Source organism: Martes martes (genome assembly GCF_963455335.1).
Source record: "Martes martes genome assembly, chromosome: 14".
Lineage (NCBI taxonomy): Eukaryota > Metazoa > Chordata > Mammalia > Carnivora > Mustelidae > Martes > Martes martes.
Window position 1 is genome coordinate 44225584 of NC_137902.1, and position 13623 is coordinate 44239206.

General features: G+C 53.2%; 1 protein-coding gene across 1 annotated transcript; it reads right to left on the reverse strand.

Moving 5' to 3' along the window:
- Positions 1–254: 254 nt before the first annotated feature.
- On the reverse strand, positions 255–11305 carry RGR (retinal G protein coupled receptor). The gene is made up of 7 exons (XM_080822465.1): positions 11193–11305; positions 9377–9533; positions 8143–8264; positions 5069–5222; positions 3483–3600; positions 1352–1465; positions 255–918 (listed from the first exon to the last, which is right to left on the reverse strand). The coding sequence occupies exons 1-7, from the start codon at positions 11269–11271 to the stop codon at positions 787–789; spliced, it is 876 nt and encodes a 291-aa protein (XP_080678591.1). The 5' UTR covers positions 11272–11305; the 3' UTR covers positions 255–786.
- Positions 11306–13623: the final 2318 nt, after the last annotated feature.

The following is a 13623-nucleotide window of genomic DNA, read 5'->3' on the forward strand; positions in this document are numbered from 1 at the left end:
CACCATGGAGCCTCCCCCAGACTGGTGGGACCTTATCTTCAGACATCTGGGCTTTTAAATACATTATCTTGATTTTTTAATGCTGGCAACTAAGCAGCATGCAGCTGGCTGTCATTGGCTGGCGGGTGCTGGTGGCTAACCGTCAGTGTGCACTTAATGCACCACGTGATGTTCTGGTCCCTTCTGCACGGTGAAGTCACCATGCTGGTCACCACCCCTCCCAAGCCGGGAAACAGATGCACACACAGACGCGGTCGCTTGCACCAGATCTCAATTTAATAAGTGGCATTGGAACACTGACTGCCTGGTGGCCCTCCCACAAGAAACCAGGGGCTTTCATGCCTTTCTACGTAAGACTTGGAACCCTGACAGCTTTTTTAGTGAAGTTCCCTGTACATGGTGAGTACGCGTTATCTTGCTTAAATCTCACAGCAGCCCAGTGGAGACCTTATGTTACTGGTCAGGAAGCTCAGTTCAGAGGGAGTGACTTTCCCAAGGTCTCTCGGCCTCTGTTTGGAGGGCTGTGATGGAAACTCAGGTCTGTCTGGCGTCAAAGTCGCAGGTCCTCCCATGTTGTCTGGGTGCTCTCTGAATACCCCATGTCTGACTGAGGGCCAGACAAAACAGGGCCCTCCCGGCGGGGTGGGGGGGCGGGGGCAGCAGTGAACGTGTGTCTGGAGCTTGGCTTCTGAGGCTGCTGGGCAGGAGTCTGGGGCAGCCTCCTAGCATGGGGCTCAGTCCAGGGTGTCGGGGTGGGCCTGGGTCTGAGCAGCCCCCCAGAGAACCTCACCGGGCTCGGTCCCGCTCACTTCTCTGGGGTGAGAAGCACTGCCAAATGCCCTTGTGGACCATCTCACTGCCCAGGGCGTAGTTGATGGCATTAATCGTGGGCACTGTTTTGGCAATGAGGGCAGGCACCTGTTGGGACAGAAAAGTTCAGGGAAGAAGCCTCACAGCCTCAGCTCCTCTCCCTGGTCCCACTTGGTGACCCCAGTCCCACCCTCACCCCACACGCCACAGCCACCAGTTATCTGTCCTGGGCTGGATTCTGCAACTCCCAAGGCCTCCTTGACCTGTTGGCAGATGAGGCATGGAAGCACCCCCCCGTCCTGAGCACCAGTCTCAGCCTTGGTCCCAGAGTGTGGCTGTCCCTGTCCTCTCATGTGAGGCAATGTCAAGCAGCAGCCCCGTGTGGCCCCCAAGAGAAGCAAATTCCCAGTGCAATATGGGTGTTCTAAGGAAAAAGGAAAAGACTACCGGGAGGCCAGAAAGCAGGAAAGAGAAATGGTGCAAGCCAGAGAGACACAGAGATGGAGAGAGTTCTAACTCTGGGTCCGGGAGAGCTCTGTACCATCAGCAGCTTGGGGGAGATGGATCTCACATCCACGATCGTTGCAGAGAGATACAGGAGGGCATAGGGGCCCCAGCCGAACAGCAGCGTCCTGGCCGGCAGAGTGGTGTTCACCTGCGGAGAGATGGTCACGGGAGAGAGGCGCTGGCTTGCTCTAGCTGGCTGCAGCCCCCCATGGGGAGGGAGGTGGGCACTCAGCAGGGCGGGGCGGTGTGACCCAGCTGTGGGAAAGGCGCTGAGCCTGCAGAGGAGCTCGGGGCCAGATGGACCTCTCTGGCAGGTAAGCTGTGTGACCCTAAACCTGTCATTTAACCTCACTTGACCTCAGTTGTCTTGTTTGCAAAAATGGTTTGATAATGCTTCACTTACCTGGAGGCAGGGACTAGGGGTGGATAATGAGCTCCCTTCCTGGTCCATGCTCTTTCTGAGGAACTCTGGGCTCCGTGAGTGTGTCTGGGTGAGTGAGGATCCTCAGGCTGAGCTGCCTTCACAGCTCAGTCCCAGAACCCGCTGGCCATCACCCTAGGGCAGCTGCAGCCACCTGGTGGATCTACCCGTCCCCGGTTCAAAGCGGCTTTGCAGGGTGTGAGACAAACCAGGGAGCGAGCCCTGTGGTGCCGCCTCCGACCAAAGGGAGGCGTACGACTTGCGATCTGTTTTCAGGATGGAAGCTGTGGTTCTGGCTCCCCCCGCCCCCCGCACATTCAGATGTTGAAATGCTGAAGCTGAAAATCAGTGCCTATTTTCTCTTTGCGTCTCCCTTTAATGAAGAAGGTGACTTAACTTGAAAGAGGGCACATTTCTTTCATGAAATAAAAATATGTTAGTTGGGAGACATTTATTCTCTTGAATTGCCCCTCCCTCATTCCAAAAGAAAAGAAAAGAAAGAAAAATGTGCTTCGCAGAGGCCGGAGGAGCATTGAAGCCTCAGCACCTCCGGAGGCTGGCCTGCCCTTGACTGAGGTCCCTGGCCCACGCGCCGCGACCTCTGCTGATGCTGAGGGAACTGATGGTTTCACGACAGGCCGGGGAGGGGAAAAATCACACCGGTGTGGCAGCCCTGTCTCCTGGCCCATTGAATTTCCAGTAAACGTGGTGACTTTGAGCACCCAGGTAGTGCTTGGACGGGCAGCTCTGAGGACACCCGGAGGTGGTGAGGGGCAGGGCAGCAGGAGCCCAGAGCCACCCACGATTCCTGTCTCGGCCCAGCTCTCGTCCTTCCGCTGACTCTGAGCAACCTGGATCTCCAGCTAAAATCGATTTGTACAGTCCTTTTCCAATTCACAAGGAAAAAAAAATAATGTGGCAGATTAAGTGTCTCAACAAAGATTGAGTGTTTCTTTTATGCACTATGACCACTTGGGTCATGGAGTCCCAGACCTGGGTTTGATCCAATACTGTTATTACTAGCTTCCTGGCTTATAGCTAGTTACTTAACAAGCCCTTATTATAGCCTCAATTTTCTAGCCTGTGGCAAAGTGATAACAAAACCTTCTTTAGAGAGTAGTTGCAAAGATGGAATGTCATCATACACAGAAAAGTAGTATTAGTATCTGATTTTTTTTTTTTTTTTTTTGGAAACTTGGTTGCTTCTTATGGCTCATCTGCTAGAGATTGTCGAGGGGACAAAAGAAAATTGTGGAAAGGGACTATTAAATGCAGAAATTCAGGAATGACCAGGAGGGGTTTTTCTTTTTTTTTCTTGAAGGATTGTTTTTCTTGGACAAATGTGCTTGCAGGTGTGATTTTATGTTCTGGATAACAGTCTGTGATTAAATGAAACATCTTGGAGCAATTTAAAAGGAATATTTGAAACGTATGTCATTTTGGGCCTACCCCCAAGTCCTTGGGAAGAATGAAATGCGAAGCATGAATGGGGTCTGGCAGGGTGCCCTGACTCTCAAGGTTCTGGGATCCGATAAGTCTGAGAAGTCCTGACCCTTCCTCTTGGGTCTTGGTGATGCCCAGCAACGGGGAGGGGACATTCCTGACCCAACAGCCCAAGCTCTGTGAATGCTGAATTTTTTCCTGATCACTGAAAACACAGAAAACCCCTAACTACTGTCTCTCACATCAGTCATGTTCCCTAGAGGGACAGAGGGATTTCTTCCTCTCTGGCACTGATCCTTACCTGGAGGTGGCCCATCTTCCTGAGTTTCTGCTCCATGAGCTGATATGATATGATTGTGATGAAGAGAGGCAGGAAGAAGTTGAAAAAGGCCATGGTGAAGAGGAAGCTGATGAAGTTTCTGCAGGCAGAGGGGGTAGAGGAGTCAGGGTCATCTCTGGGGATGGGGGAGGACAGCTGCCCTTGAAGGCGTATTAGCCTTCGCTGGAGACAGCCACATGTGAGGAACTGTTCTCATCAGATAAAAGCTCTGAGTGCGGTCGCCCCCAGGTCCCACACAGACTCCCCTTAGAGACAGGGAGCCACTAGGTCCTTCTTGAACTTGCCTTTAAGAGCCAGAGAGCTGAGATGAGGGGGAGTCCTCCTTCAACTTTCTGTTGGGCATTTCAGGTACTCAGGCCTGCTTTCTGTATATGCCCCAAGCATGGAGAACGGGACACTTCAGTTTGGGAAACACGTTTACCAAGGGGAGGATAGGTCAATGGACCAAGAGGGAGGATCATTCAAGGAATGCTCCTGGCACAGGGACTTGAAAGGGGTCTGGAGATGACAAAGAGACTGGACACTGTCACTGAAGAAATCACTGAAAGGACCACAGGAGAGCCTGGGGTCCCAGGAAGGGTCATGGGAAAGTGGGAGGGCTGATCAGGAACAGGTGGGAGTCCCAGGAAGGTAGACTCCCATTCTGTGAAGGGAAGACTGTGTTACCTTGGTGCTGCCCAGTAGGGAGGGGTAGGAGGAAAGGCTGCCAGAGGACTGGACACTGGCCGGGAGGACACCTGTAGGGAGTGCCCTGGAAGGACACTTGTACCAGACTTGGGGTCTCAAGCAGGTTTCATCTGGAAAGCCTGTCATCAGGGGCAGATAGGTCATGAGTAGACATGTAAAGCAGATGAATGCAACATGACTCTAGTAGAAGCAAGAGCGGGGCTGGAGCCTATGTGGCCCCTCCCCAAGGTGTCCTCTAAAGGGTTTTTCTAGGCCCTGGTGTCTCCAGAGCCACATGGATGGGGCAGAACCGGACACAGGCTCCGTGATGGTGGGGGCCATCATGCATCAATCTTGTCTCTCTAGGGCTTGGCCCAGGGGTTGGCTCGCAGCAGGTGCTCAGGAAATTCAGAGAACTAAACTCTATGCCAAGGAGGTCCCTCCCAATGCAAAGACCTTAACGTTCTTTGTATTGAACAAAGGACACAACTGCCTTAAGAAACTGATCAAGTCCGGGCTGGAACAGCCTGGCTGCACTGAAGATGGCAAAGGGGTCATGGGGCTCAGTGATGGCTGACTGTGACTCAGTGACTCACACAGGCCAGCAGCTCACTGGGTACTACTCCTTTTGGGGCACAACTTTATATTTGTTGTTATTTAATTATTTGCATCACATGCCCATCACTTGTCCGGCTTGCAGAATGGGCTTTGCCTAGTCCCACTGTCTGCTTGCAAGTGGGTTTCATGACCAAGGAGTTGAGATTATCTGGCACATGTTGACATTTCCCCATGTGGATTTTCAGCTGTGACAATGTTGTTATAAGAACTCAAAGCAAAGATTCCCAAGGAAGGGAGCCTTGAAGCTGCTCCTCCCACCTCACCTGTCCCCCCGGGAATAGTCCAGGGTACAGCACGTTCCCAGAGGCTCGTAGTCATAGCGGCCCCAGCCCAGGAGGGGCAGTGCTGCCCAGAAGGCAGAAGACAGCCACACACAGATCACCAAGGAGATTGCCGTGTTCCATGCCAGTTGGCTGCCTGCATGGGAGAGAGGAGGAAGAGGAGGGTGGAGAGGAGGTACTTGCTTGGTGGCGTGCCAAAGAATGGGCTTCATGGTCACACAGAATGTTCCTAAATCCTGGCTCTGATGCTCCTAGCTTAGTGCCTTGGGCAAGTTGAAAGTTTCTCTGAGCCTCCATTTTCTCCTCCACAAAATGGGAATGATAATCCAGGTCTCAGAGGATGGTTATGAAGAATAAAAGAGATAATAGGTGGCGAACGTCTCCTGGGAGACATTCTATACCACCTTCTTTAGGGCACAGAGAAGGAGGGAGCAGCAAAAAAACAAATATGCCTCCCCAGGTCAACTAGGGAAGAAGCATGGGCAGTGCAGTTCAGGTAAGGGTCACAGGGAGGGAGGCAGAAGTCTGGACTTACCACGGTCCTTGGCTGTGGCTCAGACAAAGGCCACTGTTCCTGTTTCCAGGATACCTTCTCAGGATTTGGGGTGCCATCTCAGTGCTGATGGCAGGAGCTTGGTCCCAACATCATCTTTTCATGTGACCAGTCCCACTGACCTGACCTCCTCCATGTCCCCTCCTCCCACGCCCCTCTCTGTAGCAGCCTCCTCCAGCCCTTCCCATCCAGTGGTTCCTCCTGGTCCTGGCTTCAGAAAGCTTTTCCCTTGAACCTCATTTGTCTGTGGTTTATTTGTCATGTTCTTTTGTGGACAAGACCCCAGGGCAGAGGGCAGGACTCCAAGTGGGGTTTGATCCGCAGAGAAGAGCAGATCTACACCTTCCCTTGTCTGGACACTGGTTCCCCTGACAACAGCCCTGGAGGCAGTTTGCTTGAATGTGTCCTCCTGCTATGGACTCAGTGTTTAAGCCTTGACCAAACTCCTGTGTGGAAGCCCTCCCCTTCCCTGCCCCCCTCCCCCGCCGTGTGATGGCATTCCAGGAGAGAATCTTTGGGAGGTACTTAGGTCACAAGGTTGAAACTCCCATGATTTGATTAATGCCCTTATGTGAGAAGATACAAGAGAGATGATCTCGGGGCGCCTGGGTGGCTCAGTTGGTTAAAGCCTCTGTCTTCAGCTCAAGTCATCATCTCAGGGTCCTGGGATCGAGCCCCACATCGGGCTCTCTGCTCAGCGGGGAGCTTGCTTCCCCCTCTCTCTCGGCCTGCCTCTCTGCCTACTTGTGATCTCTGTGAAATAAATAAATAAAATCTTTTTAAAAGAGAGAGAGAGATGATCTCTCTTCTCCATGAGGTGACACAGCAGGAAGGCAGCTGTCTGCAAGCCTAGACGATGCCAGAAGCCAGCCATGCTGGAACCCTGAGCTCAGACTTCCAGCACCGAGAAACTAGGAGAAATCCATCTCTGTTGTTTCAGCACCCACGTATGGTATTTCGTTATGGCGGCCCAAGCTGACGGAGACACCCCTCCCCCTGACTGGGACACAATGATTAATAGTTACCATAACTGATGTATTGCTCTTTGGCTTTGGAAACGGATGACCACGGTGATATGTCCAGGGTCATCCAGTATGGAGTTGATAAGCTCAGACACCCACCTTCCCCCTCCCCTGTTTTCATATTGTTCCACGGTGCCCTCCAGCTCAGGAAAGGCTTTGCTCTAGGGACCCCAGAATAGGGATCAACTGCTCTATACTGAGGGAGGGAAGTGTGTTGCTGTCCGAGGAGGTGTGCATTGTGTATGTGCATGTGTGTGAGTGTGTATGTGTGTATATGTGTGCACACAGTGGTCTGAGGGAGCCTTGGGGGCCAGACTGGGATAGGAGCAGCAGGAGAGGAGCTCTGAGGTCAAGTGGGGCAAGTGGGACTCACCTGCCTCTAGAAATTATAATCTTATCATTTCTATCAACTTTCTGGCCTGGGGAGATGTATGTGACTTTGCCGAGGCGGGGGGTAGGGTGGGTGGTGTATGTGGCGTTGGGGGGGGGGGGCAGGGGGCGGGGTGAGAGCAGAACTGCAGATTCCAAAGGGGCCTTGCCCAGGGCTTCAGGCCATGCTGGCCAAAGCCACCACAGCAGGCTCCGTGCCAAGAAAGCCACAGGTTGGGATGTGGGGCCCAGGAGACAAAAGTAGTGACTGACGTGGGAGGCATTCCGGCCATGCCCAGTGCCTGCTCTGCCTCTCCTAGCTGGGTGACCTTGGAGAAGGGCTTAACACCTCTGAGCCCCTGCTTCCCAGTCTGCAAGTTGGGGTTGGGGTTTGTGATAAGGGTTAGCGGAGTCACAGCTCTCTGAGGTCTGTTCACATATCCCTGGTGGGGAGCAGGATTCTAGATGGCCAGTGGTTGAAGATGTTTTTAAATTTTAATGTGTACTAAAATTGTAAGGACATTAACGTTGTAATTTCAGAGACATTGTTTAGGATGAGACTAGAGCAGGTGTTTGTGTTTTTAAATGAATCGCTTTTAAGAAAAAAAATCAAGTAAATAACAGAGCGGGTCGGACAGTGACATAGCCAGTTATGAAGGTGGCATTTGACAGTGCAGCTTGGAGAGATCTGGGGCTGGACTGATCTTCATGAAGCCCTGAGATGTGGAGGCCCCACGGAAGTGTGAGGTGCAGGGATACACGCCCACTACACACACACACACGCAAACACACACACACACACACACATACACACACAGAAAATCAACCTCAGTTGATTTTCAGAATAAAACTGGGAGGTTGCTTATAAAAATCTGCTCTTAGAGGAGACAGAGGTTCAGAGAGGACTCCTGACTTGCCTGATGCTGCACTGACATTCCAGCATGGGCCTGGGGCACCTTTCCCGTCCGCTCTCCCCGCCTCCTTCCTTTCCACATACTCACGGACACTCAGGCCCACCTAGTCTCCCCTGGACCGGGAAACACGGAGCAGACCTTTGTCCTGCTCACTCTCACCGCACAAACGTCCCTCCCTCTGGGAGCACCAGGACTCACGCGTACAGTAGTGGTGATAGCGCCCCCAGGCGATGGCCGCGGTGCTGCAGATGCTGGCCAGCGCCGTCACAAAGCCCTGGAAACCATGAGCCTGGCAGCCATCGGAGCCATAGGTCCAACTCCTGTGGGAGACACGGGGGCCGGCGACCCCTTCCCTCTGTCCCCGCCCTTCTCCCACACCTGCCCCTCAGGAGCTTGGAGGGCGCGCCCCTGAATGTTGGCCCGGGTCCCCAGAAGAGGGCTTCATTGTCTGTTTTCCCTACAAGGAAACAGGGGCCCCCGAGGTCAAGTCGCTGGGCTGAACAAGTGAAGCTCAATGCAAACTGCCTGGGCTCAGTGTCTTTCTCTGCAGCTCAGACCAAAGGGTCTTTCTGTGTGGTCAGAAGCCTCCGGCACAGGAAATGGGGCGTTCCGGGGAGAGAGCCCGTGCCTTTATCCTACAGAAAGGGGAAATCAGGCTCAGAGAAGAAGAGGCACTGAGCCAAGGTCAGACAGCCGATGAAGGCAAGGTCAGAGGGGAGACCCCAGGGCTCCCCGCTCTCAGCCCCAAGGGCCAAGCAAGTGTTAAAAGCTTCTACTGCCTCCTCCCAGAACCTGGAAGGGGCAGGAGGAGATCAGGACAGGAAATCCTCGCGGATCCCGACCCCACAGACTGGTCAGCCCTGGGCGCGCAGGCTCAGGTGGGCTCCAGCCTCCCTTTGAGTGCCTGGACCCAGAGCAGGTTCACTTCAGAAAACAATTTGTAAATACCCAACACCGTCTTGAAAGATCCTGGTTTGCATCTAAGGAGGTTTTAGGCACTTGGGTTTGTAAAAGCCAACCGCATTTTGACGTCTGTTGGGCTTCCTGCGTGCCATGCATCATTTTCACTTATTTCCACCTAATATCAAGGGAATACTTCCAGCCACCCTATGAGCTGGAGAATAATATTCAACTTACAGCAGAAACCAAGAGATAGCCAGCACTCACATTGAGGCAGCCTGTTTGCAGGGTCTGTGTCCTTCATCCCTACACTCTGCCAGGTCTGTGGGTGGGTTTTGAGCAACTCCTGTGCTCCAGAAATCAGCCGTGGGTCTTCAGGGATAGTGTGGAATTCAGATTGAGCTGTGTACTGCCTGCCCACCCTGTCCGCTACGGTTTTCTATAGGAGGGGAAAATGCCTCTGGCTTGGCTGCCCGGTACCCAGTGCCCAGTGCCCAGCGGTCAGGCCCCAGGGGGTGGGGGGAGCTGGTACCGGCGGAGGCTGGCTGTGGCTGCAACGAGGGCGTTCAGGCTGATCCCAGAGTCTGCCAGAGCCAGGCTCAGCACCAGCAGGTGGGTAGGGGTCCGCAGCTCTGGCATCTTGCAGAAAGAGAGGATGGTGAAACTATTGAGGCAGAGGCCGGTGAGCGCTGGAAAGAAGGGGGATGCAGGTGTCAGGGCTGGAGAGGCCGACTGGGGTCAAAACCAAGGGCCTGGGGTGGACGGAGCCTCAGCCTCCTGCCCCTTCATGCTCAGCAACCTTGTCGGTGCAGCTCGTCAAACATATCTGAGAAGCGCTGGTTCTCAGATACCATCGGTCATAAGACGCATATCCTGCCTCCTCCTGACTCAAAAGTAAGGAAGAAAGCAATAAGGTGCAGCGCGGTTCATGCTGGAACAGTCGCAGTCACCGACAGCTGCTGACACTTATCTGCGTAGAGGACCGAGAACTTTCTTTGGGTCCTCCTGCTCAATGTTCACCTGGATGCTGTCCTCTCCGTGTGCAGCCGGGAAACAGGCTTAGAGTGACTAGTTGGCTTGCCCTAAGCACACAGCTGGTGAGTGTGGCAGAGCTGGGACTAAGACTCACATCTGTTTAATTCCAAAATGCCACTCCGAGGGCCGTTCAGCAACATTAGGGAGAGCTGGGAGAAGGGTCTGAGTTCTGAGCTGGGGGCTGCCTGGGACGGCAGGTGGTGAGGTGGGCTGGAGGGGGCAACCTTAGGCAGCAGGCAGACCAGACCTGGAGCTTTAGCTTGGTCTCTCACTTGCTGCTCCTTTAGGTCTCTGAACCCTGGCTTCCCCATCGAAAGGGAGGAATAGGGAGGAATCCTGCCTTCAAAAATGCGAGTGTTTACTGGGAGGACAGGGTGTGGAAGAGCATTCAAGACAAGGGGAACAGCATGTGCAGAGACTTAAAGTGGTAAAGTTTCAAGGTACGACTGAAGACTGAGAGGGTTGCTGGATTGTAGGGTTCCTAGAAGAGAGGGAGAGAGGCAGGACCCCCAGACAATGGTGTCCAGGGCCTTCGGGATGGGCCTAGGGGCTGCCACTCCCTCCCCAATGTCAGTTCTCCTTGGGGGAGGAAACAGGTTGACGATCTCTCTGGTTCAGGTGTGAATAAGGGCTGCATTCCTGATTAACAGTTGTGAACTGACCCAGCACCAGGTCTCCAGGGTCAGCTCTGGCCTCGGGGAGCATCTGAGGGATTCTGGGCTAAGATGGGCCCCTCAGGAAGTTAGGCAGCCCCTGGAATGGAAATGCTTAGAGCTGGGGAATGGAGATGACGGGAGCAATGTGGAGATGGAAAGGATGGGGGCAAATGAGATTAAATCCTGAGTGTCTGTTGAGGCTAGACCTTTGCACCCATGACCCCTCCTAACCTTCAAGATCACCCACGTGGGGTCCAAGAACCTGGCTGACTTGGTTATAGTCACGTGGAGAGCAGGTGACAGAGCTGTCTGTCTCCAGAGCCTGCCAGAGGCCTGAGCTTACATGAGATTCTTAGCAGGATTTTCAGGGAGTGGGTTAAACTTTAACCCAGCTGGAGGGACAAGAAAAGGCCTGAGCCTGGTTCTTGGTTATGTTCTGGGCAGACTCTCTGAGCCTTACTGGTTTCTCTCAGCTCCCAGCCTGCATCCCACAGGTGCACCCATCAGAAGCCCCATGGGTGTAGGTGTAGGGTTTGGGTGTAGGGTTTGGGGACAGAGGAGTAGGGTTTGGGGACCTCTGCTTGTCAGCTCCGTAGCTGTGGCCTGAATCTGGGAGCCCACTGGGTCCCTCCTCCACCCAGGCCCTTCCTTGCTCACCTTCTACCAGCAGCACCGTCCCCACAGCCAACACCTCCAGCTCCCCGAAGCCGGTGGGCAGGGACCCAGATTCTGCCATGCTGGGCCCTTGTCCCTGCCACCCAGCTCTTCTCTGGCTCACTAAGCCAGGCCCCACCTTTTAAAGGGCCATTCCACGTGCAGGCACATGCAGGTGATTATGCTAGGCCTTGGGCTCCTTCTTGCTGCCCCTGCCCTAAACTGTGCTTTTGGCCCAAGTAGAAGGAACACATTCATTAGTTGGACAGTGCAGCCTTTGTGAAGCTGGAATGGAACCCTTTTTCATTCATTTCAGCCCAATCGGGCAGGATTAAGTTCCCAGAATCCAAACGGTTGTGGCTAAGAGCCAAATTAGAAAAGAGTTGCATAACCAAGGGAGGGGTGGGGAGCAGAAAGAGGGATTTGAGCGGCAGCGGTCCCTGAGAATTGGTTCTGGGCCAACCCCTCCCCCGTATGTGTGTCCTCACAAGCGAAGGGTAAAGGATGATAATTGGCAAGCCAGCGTTGTCATAGAAAGAATCCCAACGGGGACCAGTGACGGAGTTTGTGGTTCAGAACCTGCCATTAACCAGCTAGGTGCGCTGGGATGGGACCGCCTGGGTCTTCTCAGTTTCCTCCTTTGCAAGGTAAACAAACATGTTTGGGGCGCCTGGGTGGCTCAGTGGGTTAAGCCTCTGCCTTCAGCTCAGGTCGTGGTCTCAAGGTCCTGGAATCGAGGCCCGAATCAGGCTCTCTGCTCAGCGGGGAGCCTGCTCCCCTCTCTCTCTCTGCCTGACTCTCTGCCTACTTGTGATCTCTGACTGTCAAAAAAATTTTAAAGAATCTTTAAACAAACAAACAAACAAACATGTTTTCCCACGGCCTGCATAAGTCTTGGTGGAAGAATACGTCATGCATATGGCCTCTGAGCTGCAGCTCCCAACTCCCACGAGGCATTTACTCTACACAAGCATAAAAATCTCCCAAGGCACGAGCTTGGCACAGAGGGGCTGCTGCCTTAGCGGCCTCTCAACCCGCGGAGAGCCTTGGCTCTTACAAATGAGAAGTTATGTGTTGGCCAATGGTGAAATTGACATGGGGAAATATTGATTTAGAGTGATTTCACTCATTTTCAGATAAAGAAACCAAGACCTGGAGCTCTATCAACAATATAGCTAACGTCGAGGCCCTGCTAAGAGCCAGACTCTGGGCTAATTGATCTGAGGATGATTCCTACAGCAACTCCATGAATTAGAGACAATCATCCTTTGCATTTCCTGTGAGGAAGCAGGTTCAAAGCAGTTCAGAATTGACCTGAGGTCAGGCAGTGATTTGTGAATGAAGCTGAAACAAAGCCCCATCTCCTGTCCCCGGACTCTGGGTCAAGCAGCTCATTCTATCCCACAGATGTTCATTTCCCATGCTTGTCCTGCTGTCAGTCCCCACTTAGTCAAGCCCAACCACCCCGCAGGGCTGAGCAGGCCGCCCATATCCTCCTGGAAAACTTTCTTTGATAACCCAGTTACCCCCTTTTCCTAATTTCTATCTTGCATTACTGGTTCATACATATGTCAGGTTTTTTTCATGCCTACAAGATCACAGAAGACTTCAAGGGACAGGGGAAAGCAGGACATGGACAGGAATCAAGGGTTGAGCTCTGTTAGGCCAGAGAGAGAAGGGAAGACATCCCCAGCTGAAGGCGGAAAGGGCAAAGATAGGGGAATAGTAAGGAGTGCTCTTCTTGGATTTGGGAGGAGGAGAGACAGGTGGGAAGCAGTGAGAAAATCATATTGGCTAGGCTGGAAAAGAGGAAGAGAGGGAAACCAACATTTTCTGGAAGCCAAGATTGTCAAAAACAGACCTGGCACAGAGCTAGGCATTTCATGTGTGCGCTAGGGTCCTAGGTATCTGCTTGGTCATACCTCACTGGTCTAAGCCTGCCTAGGCCTATAGTTTGGAGGAACTGGGGAATCTTCTGGAAAAGCTGAGGGAACTAGGAAGGCCATGCCGGACCAAAGAGCAGAGCTTTGGGGTCACAAGTGAAGAACGAATGAGCGAAGGATGATGTCTGTTGGGTCGGCGGCTCCGGGAATGCAGGAGAAACAAGAGAAATGACCGCCGGGCCGCTATCTTCCAGGCCCCCCCACTTTCTTAATCCTTGACTCTCCTGTCATAAGGATGTATGCCCAGGTCACGGCCCCACAAGTAACCTGATACCTATGCAAGAAACCGGAACATCAGGACTCCCCCAACCCTCCAATCCCTGAATACTGTACCTCATATGGCTGTGAACCTGCTCCCTGTCTTAACCCAGATAAAAGACCCCCTTGACCCCCTCCCGGCGCAACTTCCCCAACTTCTCTCCGGAGTCTCGGAACCTCGCCCGAGGGTGCCTTTAATAAATCTTGCCTTGTGCCTACCTCGCCTGGTGTTG

Excerpts from the sequence above, each read along its gene's own strand:
- RGR (XM_080822465.1), bottom strand. The coding sequence starts at position 11,271 with ATGGCAGAATCTGGGTCCCTGCCCACCGGCTTCGGGGAGCTGGAGGTG. Across the intron at positions 8,265-9,376 it reads GCCACAGCCAGCCTCCGCCG|GAGTTGGACCTATGGCTCCG; the intron begins GTACCAGCTCCC and ends TGTCTCCCACAG. Across the intron at positions 3,601-5,068 it reads GACTATTCCCGGGGGGACAG|AAACTTCATCAGCTTCCTCT; the intron begins GTGAGGTGGGAG and ends CTCTGCCTGCAG.